Source organism: Natator depressus, chromosome 10 (genome assembly GCF_965152275.1).
Source record: "Natator depressus isolate rNatDep1 chromosome 10, rNatDep2.hap1, whole genome shotgun sequence".
In the NCBI taxonomy this organism is placed as follows: domain Eukaryota; kingdom Metazoa; phylum Chordata; order Testudines; family Cheloniidae; genus Natator; species Natator depressus.
The window spans coordinates 49460563-49481626 of NC_134243.1; the positions used below are offsets into that span (position 1 = coordinate 49460563).

Sequence of the window (21064 nt, forward strand, 5' to 3'; positions counted from 1 at the left end):
TCGTAAGGCAACTCCCACCTTTTCATGTGCTGCAATATATATACTGCTTACTGTATTTTTCACCCCATGCATCTGCTGAAGTGGGTTTTAGCCCACGAAAGCTTATGCCCAAATAAATTTATTGGTCTCTAAGGTGCCACAAGGATTCCTTGTTTTTATTCTCACTAAGTGCCCAATCAAGAAACACTTAACTGACAATGGATTTTGGGAGATGCTAGACCACACCTGAGCTTTCCTGGGAACATTCAAACTAACATATAAACAATGGCGTTGGCCTGCAAAAAGCTGAATCATTCATGGACATGTGACTTGCCCAGGTGGCTACAAAATCCATCTTCTTGCTGTGATTTTGTACAGAAGAACAAAGGGGTTTCCGCCCACAAGAGAGAATATAAAAGGCCCTGGAAGCCCCTCCATTTTGTCTTCAGCTCTCTTAAGAGATGGCCTCTCCACCCCAAAGAGATACCTGAAAGAAACTGGAACAAAGGACAGTAACTACAGGGGTGTGAGTGATTGCTGGACCCAGACTAGGAAGGAGTCCAGTCTGTGAAAGCAGCTTATTGGAACATCTCTGGAGGTGAGATTTAATCTATATCAGTTTCTTAATGTATTCGGCTTAGACTTGCGTGTTTTGTTTTATTTTGCTTGGTAACTTACTTTGTTCTGTTCTCCAGCCACCACACTCAAAACTCACTTAAAATCACTACCAGTGTCTCAGAGCAATCAGCTGTGCACAGATCCTGTTCAACTATGCCACTGTGATGGGTTCGATCATAGAAACACCCTTGGGACTGATGTACTGAGACTACCTCTGAGCCTGTTTTCTCTGGCGGTTTGGGCCTTCAGAACCCTGCCTTGTTGAGCCAGATACACTAATCTGCTGCAACAGAGACCCAGGGTCTGAACCACGCTCCCCAAAGCTTCAGACTTAACTGAAAACGGCTTAGCAAGTGCTCCTGTCTCTAGCACCCAGACACCTAGTGGGATCCAAACCCCAAATGAATCTGTTTTACTATGTATAAAGCTTATACAGGGTAAACTCATAAATAGAGGGCAGACAATAACATGGATAGAGAGGTATGCACAGCTGTTTGCTCCCCCAGGTATTAATTACTTACTCTGGGTTAATTAATAAGCAAGTTATTTTATTAAATATAAAAAGCAGGATTTAAGTAGTTCCAAGTAATAACAGACAGAACAAAGTTACCAACCAAGCAAAATAAAACAAAAAACGCAAGTCTAAGCCTAATACATTAAGAAACGGATATAGATTAAATCTCACCCCCAGAGATGTTCCAATAAGCTGCTTTCACAGACTGGACTCCTTCCTAGTCTGGGTCCAGCAATCACTCACACCCCCGTAGTTACTGTCCTTTGTTCCAGTTTCTTTCAGGCATCTCTTTGGGGTGGAGAGGCTCTCTTAAGAGAGCTGAAGACAAAAATGGAGGAGGGCTTCCAGGGCCATTTATATTCTCTCTCTTGTGGGCGGAAACCCCTTTGTTCTTCTGTGCAAAATCACAGCAAGAAGATGGATTTTGTAGCCACCTGGGCAAGTCACATGTCCATGAATGATTCAGCTTTTTGCAGGCCAACGCCATCATTTATATGTTAGTTTGAATGTTCCCAGGAATGCTCAGATGTGGATTGGCGTCTCCCAAAGTCTATTGTCAGTTAAGTGTTTCTTGACAGGACTATTCTCAGTAAGTGCCCATTCTCAAGAAGCTGACCAAATGCTTCACTGAGGCTACTTAGAATCAAACACATTGAGATACAAGTACATACCCAATATTCATAACTTCAAATACAAGATCACACATACAGAGAGCAAAATCATAACCAGCAAATTACAACCTTTCTATAGACACCTTTCTTGACCTCTTTTGTACAAGATTTGATGCAATTATAGGACGGTGGTTGTAACAATGATCTATATGGTCACAGTTCATGTCAATAATGTCACAGTATGAATTCTTCTAGTTTTAAAAAACCCAAAGAAACAGCCAATACAAGAGTTCTGCCTAAAGCCCACTGATGTCAACGGAAAAACTCCCATTGAATCTACTGAATTTGAATCATGGCCACACACTATAAACTCCTCTATAATAATTTCAATCATAGAGCAAATGATTACCAAATGTCTGCACTGAAACTCCAGATATTCTCTTCAGGAAAAAAAAATCCAATCTGCTGCATTAAGTGTCTGATTAATGAAGAGAACAAAAGCTGCAAGGGCTCAGCAGCTCTTGTGATGAGGCTACATATCTGAAATATGTGCCCTTTAAAAAGTTCTTATATAAGCTTTCCTTCAGCTGCTGCTGAATTATACTGCTGCTGATTCAGCAAGAATTTCAGCATCATTGACTAGGGAGAGGTATATAATTTTATACCGTAAAGTTTTTGAAGAAACCTGTGACAAATGTCTGTGGGAGCACAAAGGAGAAAAAAAAAAGGTATAAATAACTGAGGATGAAGAAATACAATATATACATCCAAAGTTAAGTGTGGTCACATCAAAGCAGTACAGTGTTGAGGCTTTACCAAACACAGGATGGAAGAAATGCAGAAAGCTGATGTTTTCTAAATGCCAAAGTAACATGGTAGAGAATTAAATGACCCACTGACTTCTCCCTCAGGAAGAAACAAGCTAGTCCCGATATAACTATGAGCATAAAATTCCCTTGACATGTGATATTGCCAAAAATTTTCAAGGTGTGTACTATTGATAGTTACTTTCAACCATTTCCAGAAACGTAAGCAGTATGTCCTAGAACAAAAAAAAGAATCCCTTTCCTACGGAAGATCAAATAAATATAATGGATCAGAATTTTCCTCCCATTTTAGAGCTTTCTCTGAGAATTCCCAATCTGCCCTGATGCCAACATACAACATAAAGGATAGGATAAGTTGCCTGATTTGGTATTAGAGACAGCATGAAATATCTGAGTTATAATAAAGCTACACTGTGTTTTGTATAAAATTCTGAATTTACTCATTCTGACTTTATAAATTCAGTATCTAGTAAAGTTAATATTTTATCAGTCCAGCTGTATTGCTCCGAGTGAGTAATAAGAGAAAAACTGCATTAAAAAACTTAAGCCCAAAGCAGCCTGGGAAAAATTCTCTGTTCATTATAGTAAAAGTGAGAAATATACAACAAGCAACAACAAAGACCTTTTTGCAAAAACTAATTTATAAGAAACATGGCTTGGTCTAGGCTTGGCCCACATTTTAGGGTCAGTAAAAATGTCCAAAACTTTTAAGGAACTTGAGGCCAATGGAAACGTTTCCATTTTTATTTTTAAGCTTCTACAGGACATTTTAAAACTCTTTGCAGCATCTGCAACCTCCACAATGCATCACTGTGCTTGTACCGGAGAATCCCAAGAGAAAGTGATGGTCCATTTTCATTGTCGAAGCTGAGAAATGCAAAATTAAACAGCAGACACAGTAAAGAGTATGTCAGATACTTAAAATTGTTTTAATCCAAGGTGTTCTTGAAGTGAGTCAGTTTGTAACCTGAGTGTCCCTTTAAATTGTCTTTTTTCCTCTAAATACAGAAGACACTGTATCTTTTACATATATTTTGTATATTATTTAATGAACACTTCATGATTATTGCCCAGATATTCTCACTCATTCGATCTAATAAAGAGGTATTATTGCTTGTAGGTAGGGCTCAGTTCTGAATCTGGATGGAATGTACGTATCTCTGTTGAGAGAAGACTCAGGTAAAGGTGGAACCAGACACATACACATCAGTAGCTTTTTAAGACTTCTTTATGTATAAGAGATCACATCAAAATACGGATGGTTCATTTCTCTATACAGTTGAGTGTTGATGCTGGACTACACTGCCATTTGTGCACTCTCTTCTAGCCTTAGGAGAAAGAAGCTTCCTTCTATTGTAAAATCTGAACACATGTACATTTACCTGCAATTCTGACTTTTGCACAGTATTACACAAAATGCAAAGCTTCCCCATACCTGCTACTGCATTAAATGCTATCCTGACTACATGATTTATAACATTACAAAAATGATTACTTTAGATTTTGGAAGGTGCTTTTATAGTATTTTTCAGTTTTCTGCTCTGGAACCAAACAAGTAGCTTAGCTGGTGTATTTAAAAAACATGTTTAAACTTGGTTTGCTTTAGTTGAACCAAGATGAATAAGAGTCATAACTGTAGTATAACCGTGGAGCAGATCATCCTTTATGTCATTGCATTCTCTCAGTATGAAATTCCCAGTGACTATTCGATCACATCCTATTTCTCCATGTCCAAAAAAGCCAAATAGGGGAACATTAGGGAAAAACTTCCTAAATGCATCTGCTTCAAGATTCCTTTTGGTTTTATAATACTGGTATCCCCTGCCAACACATGCAAACATGAACCCAATGGTATTGTGCTCAGGAATGTTTGCTGCTTTGAGACGCTGCATTGCTGCTTCTACAGTCCGTTCATCAATTACATCCTGGTCTAACAAAACTGTAGCACTCTGTAGCTGGGGTCCACTGAAAGCCAATCCAACCACACCACAGGAATCGCCAGCCTCAGTGTTACTGAAAGACAACATACACCAAATTAGAAAAGATGCCAAAGAAACTGCTCTAGATTTAAATACAGAGGCTGCACGAGAAAATTATACAAACTGAACACCCAATATAGACAACAATATTCTAAAGAGACAGTCACCCACAAAAGCAACAAAGATGCTCCAATAAGTCAAGTCAAAGGCAGACACCCCCTATTCACAAGCCAATGGCAAACCTTTCCTATGCCTCAGCAATGGAAAGATGTCCTTCTTGGACATTTGGCACAAACCCACCTTTGAGCGCCGATAGTGATTTGATCTGTGGGATCACCTAACTAGGTGCCAGGTTCAGTACTTTGCAGGGATTGTGTATCTATTTAGTCCTTGAAATTATATAGGTCTAATACGCTCTGGACTAATTATTACGCCTCTACCCTGATATAACACGGTCCTCAGGAGACACAAAATCTCACCGCGTTATAGGTGGACCACGTTATATTGAACTTGCTTTGACCCTCCCTGTTCCTTGTTCCCTGACCGCCCCCTCCAGAGACCCCCGTCCCTAATCACCCCCAGGACCCCACCCAACCCCCCTGCTCCCTGTCCCCTGACTGCTCTGACCCCAATCCACACCCCCTGACAGGCACTCACTGACAGTTGCGGGAAGCAGAGCAACGCGGCACCAGCCCATTCCACTTCGCCACCTCCCAGCCGCGGCGCTCTGCTTCCCGCCGCTGGTGAGTGCGGGGAGGTTGGTGGGAAGCGGAGTGATGCGGCCACAGTCCGCTCCACTTTCCTTGCCCCGGCCCCAGCCATGTGGCTGAAGGGGGGGTTGGGAAAGGTCCCGCGTTCACCTGCGGCAGGAAGTGGAGCGCTGCGGCTGGGAGCTGGCAGAATGGAGCGGACTAGGGCTGGGCTGCTCCGCTTCTGTTGGTGAGTGCGGGGGGGGGGGGGGTGTGTGTCTCTCTTCCCCCAAGCCCCCTCCCCCGAGCGACACGGCTGGGGCCAGGGCTAGTGAAGCGGAGCGGGCGGCTCCAGGCCCCCCGCTAATCCCCCCGGGCCACTCTGGGACTGCGAGGCCCCCCAAAGTGCCCCCCAACAGCTCCTGCCTCCCAGACCCGGGGCGGGGCGGGGAGGGGAAGGAGAGCCCCTGACCACCCCCGAGACCCTCTGCCCCTTATCCAACCCCTCAGCCCCGGCCCAGCACCCTTAACATGCTGCTCAGAGCGGCGTGTCGGAGCTTTACCGCATTGTATGCGAACCTGTGTTACATCAGGTCGCATTATCTCAGGGTAGTGGTGTACTCAGAATTCAAGTAACAAAACTGGGCAGCAGGAGGAAGGAGATAGACAGTAAAAGCTTGTGATTGCTGTTGCTTCTCCCCTTTTCTTAGTTACCAGGAAATGCTGGCTTTAGGAGTTATCTTAAGTTGTTATCTCTTAGGCATAATGGACATATACTGAGGTCTTCCCTCGTTGGACCCTTCCCTTGGCAAACATACTGTATCACAGCATTCTCCAACTTGCAATACCTGCGCACAATGGGGTTTAAAGAGTAATTCAATCATAACATTGTCTGAGCATCCATTACTATAGCTGCTAGGGCTGTCAATCACAGTTAATGCCTGCGATTAATTGAAAGTAAAATTAACATATTAATCACATACCTGTGGGTGGGGCGGGAGGCATCAGTGGCAGGGGGGCTGGAGCAGCCCTAGCCCACAGCTCCCTGGACAGCGGGGATGGGGCTGGAGCCCAGCACCCCAAACCTAGAGAGCGACTGAAGCCCCATACCCTCAGCTCTGACCCTATATTTGAAAATACAGAAAACCCTCAAAATATTTAAATGGTATTCTAATAATGTTTAACAGTGCGATTAAAATTGTGATTAATTATGATTAATTTTTTTAATCGCTTGACAGCCCTAGTAGCTACATATTGAAGCATCTTATTGCTAGCCTCAGTCTCTACAATTTTTCAAAAGTTAGGAATCTCAGGCCACAGAATTTTCAGAAACCCAGGGGATTATCACTGACATCTCAATGCCTAACAAGAAGAGATTAAGTAGTTGTTTCACATTACAATGGACAAAAATGGAAGTACTACACTTAAGGAATAATTTAACACACAAATTGGAAGACATGATAGTAGCCAGCTACACACACATCAATGATGAAATCGGAAATGTAAAGCTTTTATAAACTGGTTGGCAAGACTGGCCACCCTAAAAATGAGCAAGCAATTACAGCGTTACTATCTAATGCATAATGAGAAAGAAAAGAGCACAAATGCGGAAGAGTAAAGCATTCAAAAGGCAGAATCGATTTCAAGCAAAGAACTGCCAAACTGGAATAAACTCACACCATTAGAGAATCTTCAAAGTAGGAAATGTCCTCTATAATTCACCTGAAAGTTGCTCTCTAGAATCCAAGATTTAAAACTACTTTTTGTAACAGGCCACAAAGTAAAGCCATATGACAAAGTCTGCAGCTTTTCCTACTGGAGTACAGCAGCAGCAGCCCTGTATCATCTTTCCCATTACATATTTCACTGTGATTTCAAGACTTTCCTTAATACTTCATTACTACTATGAAAAATAACACTGGCTAGAAAAAGGAAGTCCTTGGATATTTCCTCTCCTCCATAAAAATGACATCACTGTGCTTGGATGGTGCCTTTCACAGATGTCTGACTCGGCCCTATTCACAGAGGTTTCATGTCCAGTGCTGTACCCTTCTACAATTCCACAGTGTTTCATCACAAATTAACTCGAAAGAGATACCTACTTCTCAGAGCTCAGTGATGTCAAGCTCTCCACATGCCCCCCAGCCAAGATGATACTTTTTTCATTTAAAGGATTGATTATCTGATGAAGAAACCGATTAGCTCCTGGCTTCCAGGAATTGTAGACAAATAGAAGAACCACACGAAGCTCTGGATTATTTTTAAGACCTGGGAATATAAAAAAAATAAAATAAACATTTTTATCTTTAAGGCAGGGTCTCAGTCTCCATTTGAATTATTCTCATTATATTTATTTTACACCTACCCACAAACACGTTCAGTAATCCTGCCTAGCTCACTGCTGTTGCAGCAATGGGGAGAAGCAAGTCATCCTGTGCCCTCAAGTGGTGGGCTACATGATTTGCATTTTCGAAGATATATATTTATTGATATATACATACACACACACACACACACACACGCGCGCGCGCGCGCGCCCACCCATTAATGAATGCTGAGATTCTCCTCTATAGTGCTCAAAGGCTAGCTCTGTTAGCAGGACTGTACAGAACCCCTCTGGTTCTCATTGACTCCCTCAATATTTAGTGTTTTGGGTTTTTCCAGTCACAGATGAGGTACCTGTCAATTTGCAGAAGTGAGCAAGCTCATAAACACAAACTGGCCAATTTACTCTTCACAAGCAAGACATTTTGCTGAGTACATAGTGTGTTGACTGTATATTACTTTATATTTACCAGGGGATTCTTGCTCTCTTCCCCACACCGCTGCTCCTCACCATGTCATACAATTTGGGGACTACGGATGTTGAAGTATGAAACAAAAAATACCCCCAAGCCCCAGTTTAAAAAAAACCCAAACAATCTGAAACATTTCCAGTTGCACAGCCCTGATTAGCGTGCGATGACTTTTAAATAATGCAGGAAGCTACCAAAAGAGACTGACTGTACCGAGGATTGCAACATCCCCACTCATGTACTGAGCTGGAACAGGAGGATTGCTCAAATTTAACTGAAGAGATCCAAGATCACCTCTCAAGATTACACTTTGTACTTTAGTACCCTGCTGTGGGGGACAAAGTTATCAATCACTGGCAGCCTTGCATTTTTGCATTTATATGGTGGTCCATGCTTCCAGGGAACCTGTGGCCACCCACCCGCCAGGAGGCAACTTGAGTTTTGCAGTCACAAATACAACAACTCACTTCACACAGAGCCCCTACAAAACTGAGGCTACAGCACAAAAAGTATTTGATATAAAATTAAATGACTTGCCTGCTTCAGTGAATTTGCTTTCATCAAAAACTCTATTCTTCAAGTCTTTAAAAAAGTGGAAGGTATGGATTTTCACACCATCAATTTTAGGGAACAATAAAACAAAGCCAGCTTCACCATCTTCGATTTCTTGAGGTCGATTGCTGCTTGAGCCCATTGGAGTAACTGATAAAGAATATTTTATTTTGATTAAAATACTTTTGCCTACGTAATGACATACAAAGGGAAACTGGGTAAAAAAAAAAAATAAGGGATGCAAGTGCTTTTGAAAATATTACCTACGATCCAGATGAAAGCGAGTCAATTTAAAAACAAAGTCTCATTTGATACAGCTGACCCCTCCCAATTTCTGTGGGTTTACAACCATGTGTTCATACTCTTAAAATGTGATGACTCACTCAAACTGGGGAAAGTATATACAAAGAGTCAAATGCACAAGTAAACTGAAAATAAAGGAAAATTCCCTCTAAATTCTTTCAGCGATAGCCGTTGCATGTTCCTTGTAACACAGAAGGGGTGTGTGTGTGTGTGTGTGTTATTTTAAAATTCAAATGTGTTTCTTTAAATTTTGAACAAACAGATCCAGGGAAGTTTGGCCAAGTAATCTGGATCGATGAGTTTAGCGATATCTCCCATATTTGAGGAGTCTTTTCTTAACATATAACTAGGGGACTGGTCAGAAATATGACCCCAACCAAAAAATGTAACGTGTGCTTCATGCTATCCTCTGCCTAGGAGATACAGATAGTTCAGCCTATGATCTCTCTACATAGTTACCTCTTATTTTATAGCTGCACTCATAGCAAAGATTAAGAAATGTGAATACTGTATAACTCGCTTCGACACAAAGGGTCTTAAAATAATAAAAACACCATAATAATTGGGTGTGAAGTGAATATGATCACAACTGGGATAGAGATTACAGTGCTTTCCGAAGTTTGTGTCTGAAAACCTAGAAATCATGTCTGAGTTGGTCAAGTCTGCTAGACCACTGACCTTTATATTTGACTACTGAGTAGGTTTCTCGAGAAGAAATTCCATACCAGCCATCAGCTGATACTGAGGCCTTTGATCCTAGTTCAAATATCTAGAACATCCAATTTTTTACAAAGTCAATCTTTTCTATGCAGATTGAAAAATGTGAGTTAAGAATTTTCAAGTCATACCATGTAACTTAGCAGCAGTATCATGAATTCTTTAAACTGTGGTAGACATTGAGCAATTTGGAATTAGTAGACAGTGAGATACTAGTATGTTCTACATACAAATCTGTAGGACTGTGCCTCAACTTGAAAGCACTTGGGAGTCTAATAAATAGCAGTCTGAAAAAGTTAGCCATCTAGTATGTATCTTGAAATCAGGCTGTTATATTGCTTCCTCTTACCTACAATTCCAGGAGTGACCAGTCCCAGAACTTGGCACCGTTTTGGCAACAGCTTTTCTAGTGCAATTGCTGTTTCTTTACTATTTCTTTTCCTTGCTGTAACAGAAGAGGGGAAAAACTAAGACACAGAAAGGTTAAAGTGATTGGCCACAGGTTACACAGAGCCTCTGTCTGTACTCAAAGACCTCTACCCTACGCAGCAATAGAATTGACTTTGCATATGGATTAAAACACTGCCTTACCATCAAACCCATGTTATCAAACAATGCAGCTCATTGGCCACCTCATTCAGCCCATGACAAATCCTATACAGCTAATGTACATTACAGAACTATAGTACACAGAATAGGAAGAACTAAATATCCTGATTAGGATGAGGTAAAAATGAGTTCTAGTACACCATGAGGTACAGGTTTAGAGTAGCAGCCGTGTTAGTCAGTATTCGCAAAAAGAAAAGGAGTACTTGTGGCACCTTAGAGACTAACAAATTTATTAGAGCATAAGCTTTCGTGAGCTACAGCTCACTTCATCGGATGCATTCAGTGGAAAATTTGGTATAATGAGGTATAATGGTATGAGGTATAATTATTGTTAGGGCTGTCAAGCGATTAATCACGCTGTTAAACTATAACAGAATACCATTTATTTAAATATTTTTGGGTGTTTTCTACATTTTCAAATACAGTAACTCCTCACTTAACATGGTCCCAGTTAACGTTGTTACGTTGCTGATCAATTAGAGAACATGCTTGTTTAAAGTTGTGCAATGCTCCCTTATAATGTTGTTTGGCAGCCGCCTGCTTTGTCCACTGCTTGCAGGAAGAGCAGCCCGTTGGAGCTAGCTGGTGGGGGCTCAGAACCAGGGTGGACTGGCAGCCCCCATCAGTTCCCCTAAGTTCCCTGTGCAGCAGCCACCCAGCAGGTTATCAGTTGCTGGGCAGTTCAGCTGTCCCTCCCACCACCGCCCTGTGCTGCTCCTGCCCTCTGCCTTGGAGCTGCTCCCGGGAGCCTCCTGCTTGCTGTGTGGGGGGAGAGAGAAAAAGGGGTGCTAATGTCAGGATGACCCCTCCCGCTTTACCCCATCTCCACAGAGCAGTGGGAGGGACACAACAGGGTTCAGGATGGAGGGAGCTTGCTGGCAGCAGCTGCTGTCTCAACTTGCTGATCAACTTAAAAAGGCAGTGTACTTAGAGTGGTGTCAGTGTACTTAAGGGGCAATGCGCGTCTCTCTCTCTCACACACTCTTGGTGTATGTTTCTGTCTCTCTCTGCCATGCTGTCTCCCCTCCCTCCATTTGTGCTGCCTTGTAGAGTGCGAGGCTACATTAACAACATGTAAACCCTTGAGTGCTCGGCCGAGTGCTAGTTCATCAGTTAGCAGTAAGGCATTCCCTGGGAAATATCCCACCCTCTGACTCCACCACCTCAACCAAGCTTCACAATCATCATTGCTGTGAACAGTATTAACTTGTTTGTTTAAAACTTACACACACACACACACATAGTATTGACTGGCAAAAAAAATTTCCCTAGAACCTAACCCCACCCCCCCCAATTTACATTAATTCTTATGGGGAAATTGGATTCGCTTAACATCGTTTCGCTTAAAGTAGCATTTTTCAGGAACATAACTACAATGTTAAGCAAGGAATTACTTTACATTGATTTCAATTACAACAGAATACAAAGTATACAGTGCTCACTTTATATTTTTTTTTATTACAAATATTTGCACTGTAAAAAAACAAAAGAAATAGTTTTTTTCAATTCACCTAATACAAGTACGGTAGTGGAATCTCTTTATCATGAAAGTTGAACTTACAAATGTAGAATTATGTGCAAAAAACCCTCTACATTCAAAAACAAAACAATGTAAAACTTCAGAGCCTACAAGTCCACTCAGTCCTACTTCTTGTTCAGCCAATCACTCAGACAAATAAGTTTGTTTACTTTTGCGGAAGATAATGCTGCCTTCTTCTTGTTTACAATGTCACCTGAAAGTGAGAACAGGCACTGGCACTGTTGTAGCTAGCATCGCAAGATATTTACATGCCAGATGCGCTAAAGATTCATATGTCCCTTGATGCTTCAACCACCATTCCAGAGGACATGCATCCATGCTGATGACGAGTTCTGCTCTATAACTATCCAAAGCAGTGCGGACCAACGCCTGTTCATTTTTATCATCTGAGTCAGATGCCACTACCAGAAGGTTGATTTTCTTTTTTGGTGGTTTGGGTTCTGTAGTTTCCACATCAGAGTGTTGCTCTGTTGAGACTTCTGAAAGCATGCCTCACACCTCATCCCTCTCAGATTTTGGAAGCCACTTCAGATTCTTAAATCTTGGGTCGAGTACTGTAGCTACCTTTAGAAATTTCACATTGGTATCTTTGCATTTTGCCAAAATTTACAGTGAAAGTGTTCTTAAAACGAACAACATGTGCTGGGTCACCATCAGAGACTGCTATAACATGAAATATATGGCAGAATGTGGGTAAAACAGAGCAGGAGACAAACAATTCTCCCCCAAGTAGTTCAGTCACAAATTTAATTAACGTATTATTTTTTTAAATGAGTGTCATCAGCATGAAAGCATGTCCTCTGGAACAATGGCCAAAGCATGAAGAGGCATATGAATCTTTAGCACATCTGGCATGTAAATATCTTGCGATGCCAGCTACAACAGTGCCATGTGAACACCTGTTCTCACTTTCAGGTGACATTGTAATTAAGAAGTGGGCAGCATTATACAAACTTGTTTCTCTTCGCAATTGGCTGAACAAGAAGTAAGACTGAGTGGATTTGTAGACTCTAAAGTTTTACATTGTTTTGTTTTTGAGTGCAGTTATGTAACAAACAAAAAATTCTACAGTTGTAAGTTGCACTTTCATGACAAAGAGATTGTACTACAGTACTTGTATGAGGTGAATTGAAAAATACTATTTCTTTCATCATTTTACAGTGCAAATATTTGTAATCAAAAATAATACACAGTGAGCACTGTATACTTCGTATTCTGTGTTATAATTGAAATCAATATATTTGAAAATGTAGAAAAGCATCCAAAAATATTTAATAAATTTAGGTATTCTACTGTTTAACAGTGCGATTAATCGCGATTAGCTTTTTTGAATTAATCGCGTGAGTTAACTGCGATTAATCAACAGCCCTAATTATCATATGAACCGATATAGATAGGGCCCTACCGAATTTAAGGTCCATTTTGGTAAATGTCATGATCATAGGATTTAAAAAATCTGAAATTTCACCATTTCAGATATTTAAATCTGAAATTTCATGGTGTTATAGCCATGGTGGTCCCAACCCAAAAGGGGATTGAGGGGGGAAGTTGCAAGACTACTGCAGTAGGGATGTAATATTGACACCCTTGCTTCTGCACTGCTTCTGGCGGCGGGTCTGCCTTTAGAACTGGGCTCCCAGTCAGCAGCCTCAGAGCTTCCTGCAGCCTTGGGAGGTTCCCAGAAGTGGCTCTGACCCAGCTCTGGGAGCAGCCTGACCCCCTGCAAAAAGTGACAAACCCCCACTATACCATGCTGTCCTCACTTCTGTGCTGCTGATGCTGGTGGCACTGCCTTCAGAGCTGGGCACCGGGCCAACAGCTGTTGTTCTCCACTCTCCAGCCGCCCAGCTCTGAAGGCAGCACAGAAGTAAGGGTGGTAATCCTGCAACCCTCCTAGAATACCATATTTCACGATCCATGACATGTTTTTTCATGGCTGTGAATCTGATAGGGCCCTATATATAGACTATCCTATGTTTACATGGATCACATCTCTTGATGAAAACCCAAGGTGACAATGCCCTCTTGACAATATCACATTACCTGATTGTTTTCCTTTAAGCATCCTACTCCATTATAATTGTACATGACAAGGTTCTCTTAAAGAAGTACAGATAGGATTTATACATACCTCTCTTTTGTCCGTGACACTCTTCATATCCACTGAAAGTCTCTGCATCTGCTATGTAGAGCACTGTTTGTGGCAGCACATGCACATTCTGTAAAGTACAAAAAGATAAATGAAAACACAGTATAAGAAAAGCAGACCCGGCTACCTAACTGCTGGCTGCCACACCTTTGTCCCACAAAGAAAACCAGAATGAACTAGAGGCAAGAAAGGGATATTCCTGAAAGTCAGTGATAGGAAAGATCTGGCTATGACAACCATGAGTACATCTCTAGTGCCTTTTATCAAAGGACCTCAGTGCACTTTACTGACATTAATTCTCATAACTGGCCAAACAGCTGTCAGATGGTAACTGCTTTGTCACTACTGATATAGCCCACATTTGTGGCCCTAAAGGCAGAGCACTCCACATCCAGTTGTAAATCTCTAGAGCCACCCAGTTACCACTTCAAGAGCTGATTTTTATATTTATATATATATAAACAATAAATCTGTCCCAACTGTAGTGATTTGTACACCTGTGTTTCCAGAGAAATATTCTATTTAAATATTCATTGTTGTTTGGAACTAGAAATACTTTCCTCTTTTGATATTCGGAGGTCCAAGTTCTCTAAAGTTTGTATCAGTAGCAGTGAACATCACCTGCTTCAGCTTCGCTCATTTTAAAGTGCTGTAAACCATGCATTGATCATTCTCCAGTGTATATTTAAGTAAGGGGCTAGAACTTTTAAAAATTTTAGATGAAAAATGAGGGCTTATATTCTTCAGAATGCTGAAAAAATGGGACCCCAGATTTGTCACAGATAACTTACTACCTGCCACTGCCAAGTATGTTTCCAAGTCTGTACTGCTGTCTGCCTGATTAGACATAGTTGCTTAAAATTCTCTCAAATTAAGGATCAGTGTCAACATAAAAATATATTTTAAAATAAACTTTTCTTACCATGTTATCACCATTACCTTAAATTACTAAAAGGTCAAATGAAAATTTACAATCCAGTTTAAAAACAGAAATCCTGCCTATTACAGCCTGGCCCAGTCCCACTCTCTGAACAGACACCAGTCTGGAGTGAGTGGACCTAACCCACTGGATCCAATGTGCTTCTAACCCCCTTGGGTCTCAGCAGTGACCCGTCAGTGTTCAAAGCTGTGCGTCTCTCAGGCACACTCCCAAGAACAGACCCCATGTCTGACACTCTTCTTGGGTAGTGGGGCCCTGCATTCCAGCTGCCTGGACTTGTGAATCAGTGCCACAGCCTTCCTGAACTCCCAGTTGCTTAGACATGTTACCCCCTGAGCCCACCTGGCTTGGGAACTCTGGCTGCTAGTTAAACTTTTCTGGGACAATGTGGCAGAGAAGCAAAGAACACAGGCTTAGCAAAAGAACTTCTTAACTGTAGAATTTTCTCTTAAAAAGCATTAGCGAGTTAAAGAGAACACAAAAACGAACAAAATCCCGACCACAGCCCCTCCTGCTCCAAGTCTGATCTCTCCCCTTCTGAGTGTCTTGGCTTTGGACAGTATCCTTAGGCTTGGCAGCCCTTCCTGCCTTCTTTAGCTTGGTCTTTTTACCTGTGCCAGTGGACTGGCCCCCTTGCTTAGAGAAGCACCCCTCTTTTAAAACAGTCTCTGCCTCCTTTGGTCCACGTGCTTTAGCTGGTGCAGTCCTTCCTTCCCCCAAATTCAAAGTCAATGATCCTACCAATTGAACCCTGCCATTGTTCCAGTAGGGAAGAGTAATTCAATGTCGATGGCCCTTGATTGCTCTGTCACAGCTTCCCCCACCTGCCCGCCAATGGATGCTCTAATCCACACAAGAACTTGCAAGAGGACATTAAGGTCACACTTCAAAACGAAGGTTACAGTACAAAGCAGAGCTCCTAAAACACAATGGTGATCACAAAACAAAATGGGGTTCTCTGACTTCAATGGGTAAAGGGGTCAAGAACAGAAAAAATAAACTGAAATATGCCTGACTTGTATGACCAACCCAAGCTTTACAATGTCTTTTTAGTGAAAGAATCAGACAAATCATGAAACTCCATAATGTAATGCTTAAGGCCAAATGGCCGAACATTCCCTAACCATAAAACAGCTGTATAAGGACATAAGAACATGAGAGCGGTCATACTGGGTCAAACCAAAGGTCCATCTAGCCCAGTATCCTGTCTTCCGATAGCGGCCAATGCCAAGTGCCCCAAAGGGAATTAACAGAATAGGTAATCAAGTGAGTGACAGGGGATGGATCACTTGATGATTACCTGTTCTGTTCATTCCCTCTGGGGCACTTGGCATTGGCAACTGTTGGAAGACAGGATACTGGGCTAGATGGACCTTTGGTCTGACGCAGTGTGCCCACTCATGTCCTTCTACAGCTGTGTATAAATATGAATCGAAACTTAAAAGGTGCACAACAACAACAGTATGGAAGAACTGATTTTAGAAAAATGTATCACCACAGACTCACAAGTGTGCATGTGGATTATATCACAGTAGTTAGAAATTCACATTGGCCATTCCAATGTACGCAGTTAACAGTGGTATTTTACCTACCTCAAGTTCTTCAGCTAATGCATGGACCAGTGAATGACTATCAGATGGACCAGGCTCAAGTGCAGAGACCCATGCTATGCTCTGTTGTGTTCTCAGTAATCTACGGGCACATTCTCTCCATAACCGGCAAACGCTAAAATACAAAAATTTACTACAATATACAAAAAGGAATCTTAGCAGCTGTCACACAACCATTTTTTTTTTTAATTTTTGACTTGGAAGTATCTATCCCACATTGTTATGAGAAACTCTTGCACTTAAAAAAAAATAAAGATCAAGTTTAAATCACAAAGTGTAAATTGTTGATTGGTTTTCTACTAACATCTATTAAAGAACAAACTGAATGCCTTATTTGTACGGGTATTGTTTTAAGATTGGTTTCTGAATTTCAAAAAATGCCAGCAATTTTGACAATTGCCTCGCTTAGTACCAGTCACAATAAATTAAGCAAACAACATGTCAGGGGTAGTTGGTCAAGAGAGCATATTGAACAATTCATTCCCAGCTCCTCTCTGCAGCACAAATATGTAAACCAGCAAAACAAAATTCTGTTAAAAGTACAGAGAAGGTAACCTTGTTTTATGCTGAAAGTGTCTAGGGACAACATACTCCTTGTACACATGAAAAAAAGTATTTTTTTTCTTGTGTTATCGGGTTTGGTCACTAAGTCTATTCACTGAACTCTATGTATGTAAAGAACACAGTGATGTGCCATTTTACGTTTCCCTCCAAAAATAAAAAATGTTAATTTGAAACATTCAAAACAAAACGAGGCCTCACAATTCACTTAACATAAACAGTTGGTTTTAAAAACAAACTTGTCAACCAATCACAAAACTCCTCCTTTCAGAGTGTGTGTGTGTGAGACAGTTACAGCTCTGCTAACCATAACACAGCGCTGCTAGGGCTCCTTTGATCTGAGGAGCTCAAAATACTTGGTCAATATTTACAAACGTGACAGACACTATCACGAGCTTCTCCCAAAGCTGGGCGGCCGCGTGGGACAGCAACAGAGAGCTAAATAAGCAACAACCCTAGTGTTGCACCCCGCGGACTCCTTCGCAACTTGGCTGAAGTAAAGAACGTGGGTTTGAGGGCTGGGCTGACTTCAGAGAGGCTTGGAAGCGCGGGCTGTTCCCTCAACGTATCCCCTGCCCACCTCCCTGCAGCAGCAGCGAGGCCTGGTCAGCGGAGCAGGGCCGAGTCCAGCCCTTGCTTCCTCTTACACATTGTTCATGGGTCTTGGAGCCTGGGCGCTGGCTTGACGTCACCCAGGCCACGGGCCCAGCCATTCCCCCGCCGGCACGGGGAGTGACTCGGTCGCGTCACAGGCCCGGGCACGCGCTCCTCGGAGCGGAGCATGCTCTCGGATCCCAAACTGTCCCTGGGCTCCGCCCCGCGCACGAGGCGGGGAACAAGCGGGGACCGGTTCCGGGGGAGAGCGACGGCCCAAGCAGAAGAACGGGGCCCTGCCAGCTCCAAGGGCGACACCGGGGCTGTCTGAGGGAAGGAGCTGGGCCGCGAGGGTTCAGCCCCCGGAGGCAGACCCCCACCCCTCGACCCGACCCCGAGGGAAGCCCCAGGCCGGTCCTCACCAGGCTGCTCGCAGTAATGCCTTGGTGGGCAAGAAGCTAAGGATCCGCTCCACCACCTCAGCCAGGTTACTCAGCACGTACGCCCCTTTGCCGTCCGACTCCATGGCAACCGCCACCCACGCATCTGCCTCCCGCACTAAGCAGCAGGCGGGGAGCCGAAAGCCCCTAGCCGCGACGCACTCCGAGTACGTCATCCGCACGGCGCCCACTTCCGGTCTCCGCCTCTAGAGCACATGACCAACCACACAGCCCTTCCCTGTCGTGGGGATGGTGCACGTGACGACCGGGCGACTAGCGTCAGCGAACTGAGCACGTGACATTACGACAGACGCTGGAGCCGTGATTTCCGGTTCTTGGCGATGGGGGCTGGGGCGTGTGTGAGTGGTCCGGGCCGTGGAGCCAGGGTTTGGTTCCCCGCTCAGCTTTGGCCTTCATGTCTGACCTTGGGCAAGTCTCTTAGCCTGCCCCTGATCTTGCCCAGTTGTACTCTAGGGACAGCAGCGAGGCCCAACCCCACAGGGGGTGAGGACAAATAACAATAAAGCACATCACACCATTTAAGGTAACAGAAAAGGAGTACTAGTGGCACCTTAGAAACTCACAAATTTATTTGAGCAAAAGCTTTCGTGAGCTACAGCTCACTTCATCGGATGCATTCAGCCACTGTAGCTCGCGAAAGCTCATGCTCAAATAAATGTGAGTCTCTTAAGGTGGCACCAGTACTCCTTTTCTTTTTGCGAATACAGACTAACACGGCTACTACTCTGAAACCTGTTTATTGTTAACATTGCCGGGGGTGGGGTAGGGAGAGACAGCTATGCCTCTGCCTGGGGAGTGGGTATGCGGCAGCAGCCTAATCTCCAGCCCACAAGAGGCAAACAGGCTCAGGAGCCTGCAGCAGTCATGCCTGGATGCCCCCCTTTACATCCTGCCCAAGCACTATATTGCTGGTGAAGAACACACTGCACTAGGACAGGGGATCAGCTATGGGTCCGACCACTGGCATAACAAGAGTCCAGGCTAAAAGCTGTGTTAACTGGGCCTGGAACAAGTGGATTGATGTGAGAAAGTAAAGCTACACATTCTCCTCTGCTCCTAAAAAAAATCCCAACCCCTTCCTGCCTCAACTTGTTTGGTCCAGGCTCAGTTACATATAAAGTGAGGGATTTTAAAGGCACAGGCTGTAGGTGGATTAGAGTTGATCAACAGCCCTTCTCAACCTAAGTGAGTAAGAAAAAAAGAGACAAACCTCCAGCAGCACATCTTAAGGTAAAATTCTCCCCACCCCTCACAACAATATTTTACTTTATAGAGGAGTAACGATTAAGCCAACTGCACAGTTCCCTGGTAGGATGGGGGGTGGGTGGAGGGGGGCCTAAATTTTAAAACCACATACAAAAAAAAAAAAGCAGGTAAGGGAGATTTGGGCAGCTGTAGTACCAAAGGCTGCTTTTTAAATGTCCTTTTAGAAACCTGAAGAAGCTCTGTTTAGCTCAAAAGCTTGTCTGTCTCTTCTACCAACAAAAGATGTTCCAAGATCTTACCCATCTTTTCTCTCTCTCATATCCTGGGACTCACAACTACAACACTGCACACAACTTTCAGAAATGGTCAGCAGTTTCTATGTTAATGTCCCTTTAATGGAGATTTCTATGTGGAGTTACTTTAGTGTCACCTTCAATATAGGTGACATTTCCTCTACCCACTGCCCATGCAGCTCAAACTGCTGAAGATAGAACCATTTTTGTCCTAGACTCCCATACAACATTAACTTACAGTGGCAGAGTTGAGGCGCACTCTAATGCATTTTAAATTCTTTAGGTTTAGGAAGATTTTCCATTTTTGCAAGGTAAATGTGGGATCAAACTCTCATATGCTCTTACTGCAAAAGAATTATTTTGTTTCCGATTTAGATTGTGAACTCAAGGCAGGGATTGTGTTAGTTGTTTGACAAAGGGCAACTGTGAGATAGCCCAGCATTCAGTGCTGTCTGCTTCCATTTACCAAATGAGGCAGGTTTGGCTACATGGCTAATGATTTTCAACTCCGATTGTGTAGTCTTTTGGCTTTCCTAGAATCCACTCAAGATTAGAGGAGGGCTGCTATGGGAGGCTTGATTCCAAGAAAGTTAAGGTGTTTGGATGAGGAGGAAGATATTCAGAGAAGTGGAAGATTGAGTGATTGCTTTCCTCCCATTTTCTCACGTGTTGGTTAACAAGACATGCAGTTTGAAGGTCCCATTGACCTTAGAGGATAAAGTAGCAGCAATGAACGAGTACTTCTCATCTGTGGCTGTGCAAGTCTATTTCCACACCCCCCCCCCCCACCCATGGGCCTTACTACCAGTGATCCATGTGATTTTTATACCTTAGATTACAGTGCACTTTATGGGGCCATACCTGAAGACAACTTAGGAACTTCCATCAAGTGCAGAATGCATTGGTCTACATACTTAGTGGTACTTTTCACAGGAGCATTTTACACCTGTACTCATGAGCCTGAAATTCAAAGAAGTTATGACGTGTTGACCAGTTTTTCCTTTTGTACGTAGCATTGGTTGGGACCCCACACACACACACGCACACAAACGAACAGAAAGCTCTCTTATATTCAAAGACTAACCACAAACAGAATAATTCTTAAAATGGTTCTTTATTCATAAACTTGATGCAAGTTTATAAATTACTGTACATTGCCAAATAATTCTGCAATGAAAAATGAAATCCAAAACAAAGCATGCCAAATGTGCATCTGTCAACCTGCTAGCCCATTAGAATATTAAAGAATTCAATAATGTATTCAAAGATTTTAGCCTCAGGTTTTAAGGAACTTTAATGCTTAAAGAGTTCTGCCTTTCACTTAAGGTTGCTATCTGAGTAATTGGATACCAGGATTGTATACGAATATATGTACAACCAAGTAAGCAGAAAGGCTGGCAAGTCATCCATTATACTCCCTAGAAGACTATTTGAAACAAAACAGTACGTTATCAGGAGTAGTGCCAAATTCCTTCAATCTGTTCTTTCAAGCTAAAAACTGGATCTAGAAGCAAATG

General features: G+C 42.7%; 1 protein-coding gene across 1 annotated transcript; it reads right to left on the reverse strand.

The window, feature by feature from the left end:
* Positions 1-3191: 3191 nt before the first annotated feature.
* On the reverse strand, positions 3192-18240 carry FBXO22 (F-box protein 22). The gene is made up of 7 exons (XM_074964737.1): positions 18010-18240; positions 16415-16547; positions 13865-13952; positions 9934-10029; positions 8550-8714; positions 7320-7485; positions 3192-4562 (listed from the first exon to the last, which is right to left on the reverse strand). The coding sequence occupies exons 1-7, from the start codon at positions 18201-18203 to the stop codon at positions 4136-4138; spliced, it is 1269 nt and encodes a 422-aa protein (XP_074820838.1). The 5' UTR covers positions 18204-18240; the 3' UTR covers positions 3192-4135.
* Positions 18241-21064: the final 2824 nt, after the last annotated feature.

Excerpts from the sequence above, each read along its gene's own strand:
- FBXO22 (XM_074964737.1), bottom strand. The coding sequence starts at position 18,203 with ATGACGTACTCGGAGTGCGTCGCGGCTAGGGGCTTTCGGCTCCCCGCC. Across the intron at positions 8,715-9,933 it reads GGTCACTCCTGGAATTGTAG|TTACTCCAATGGGCTCAAGC; the intron begins GTAAGAGGAAGC and ends ATTCTTTATCAG. Across the intron at positions 4,563-7,319 it reads ACATCACTGAGCTCTGAGAA|TAACACTGAGGCTGGCGATT; the intron begins GTAGGTATCTCT and ends GTTGTCTTTCAG.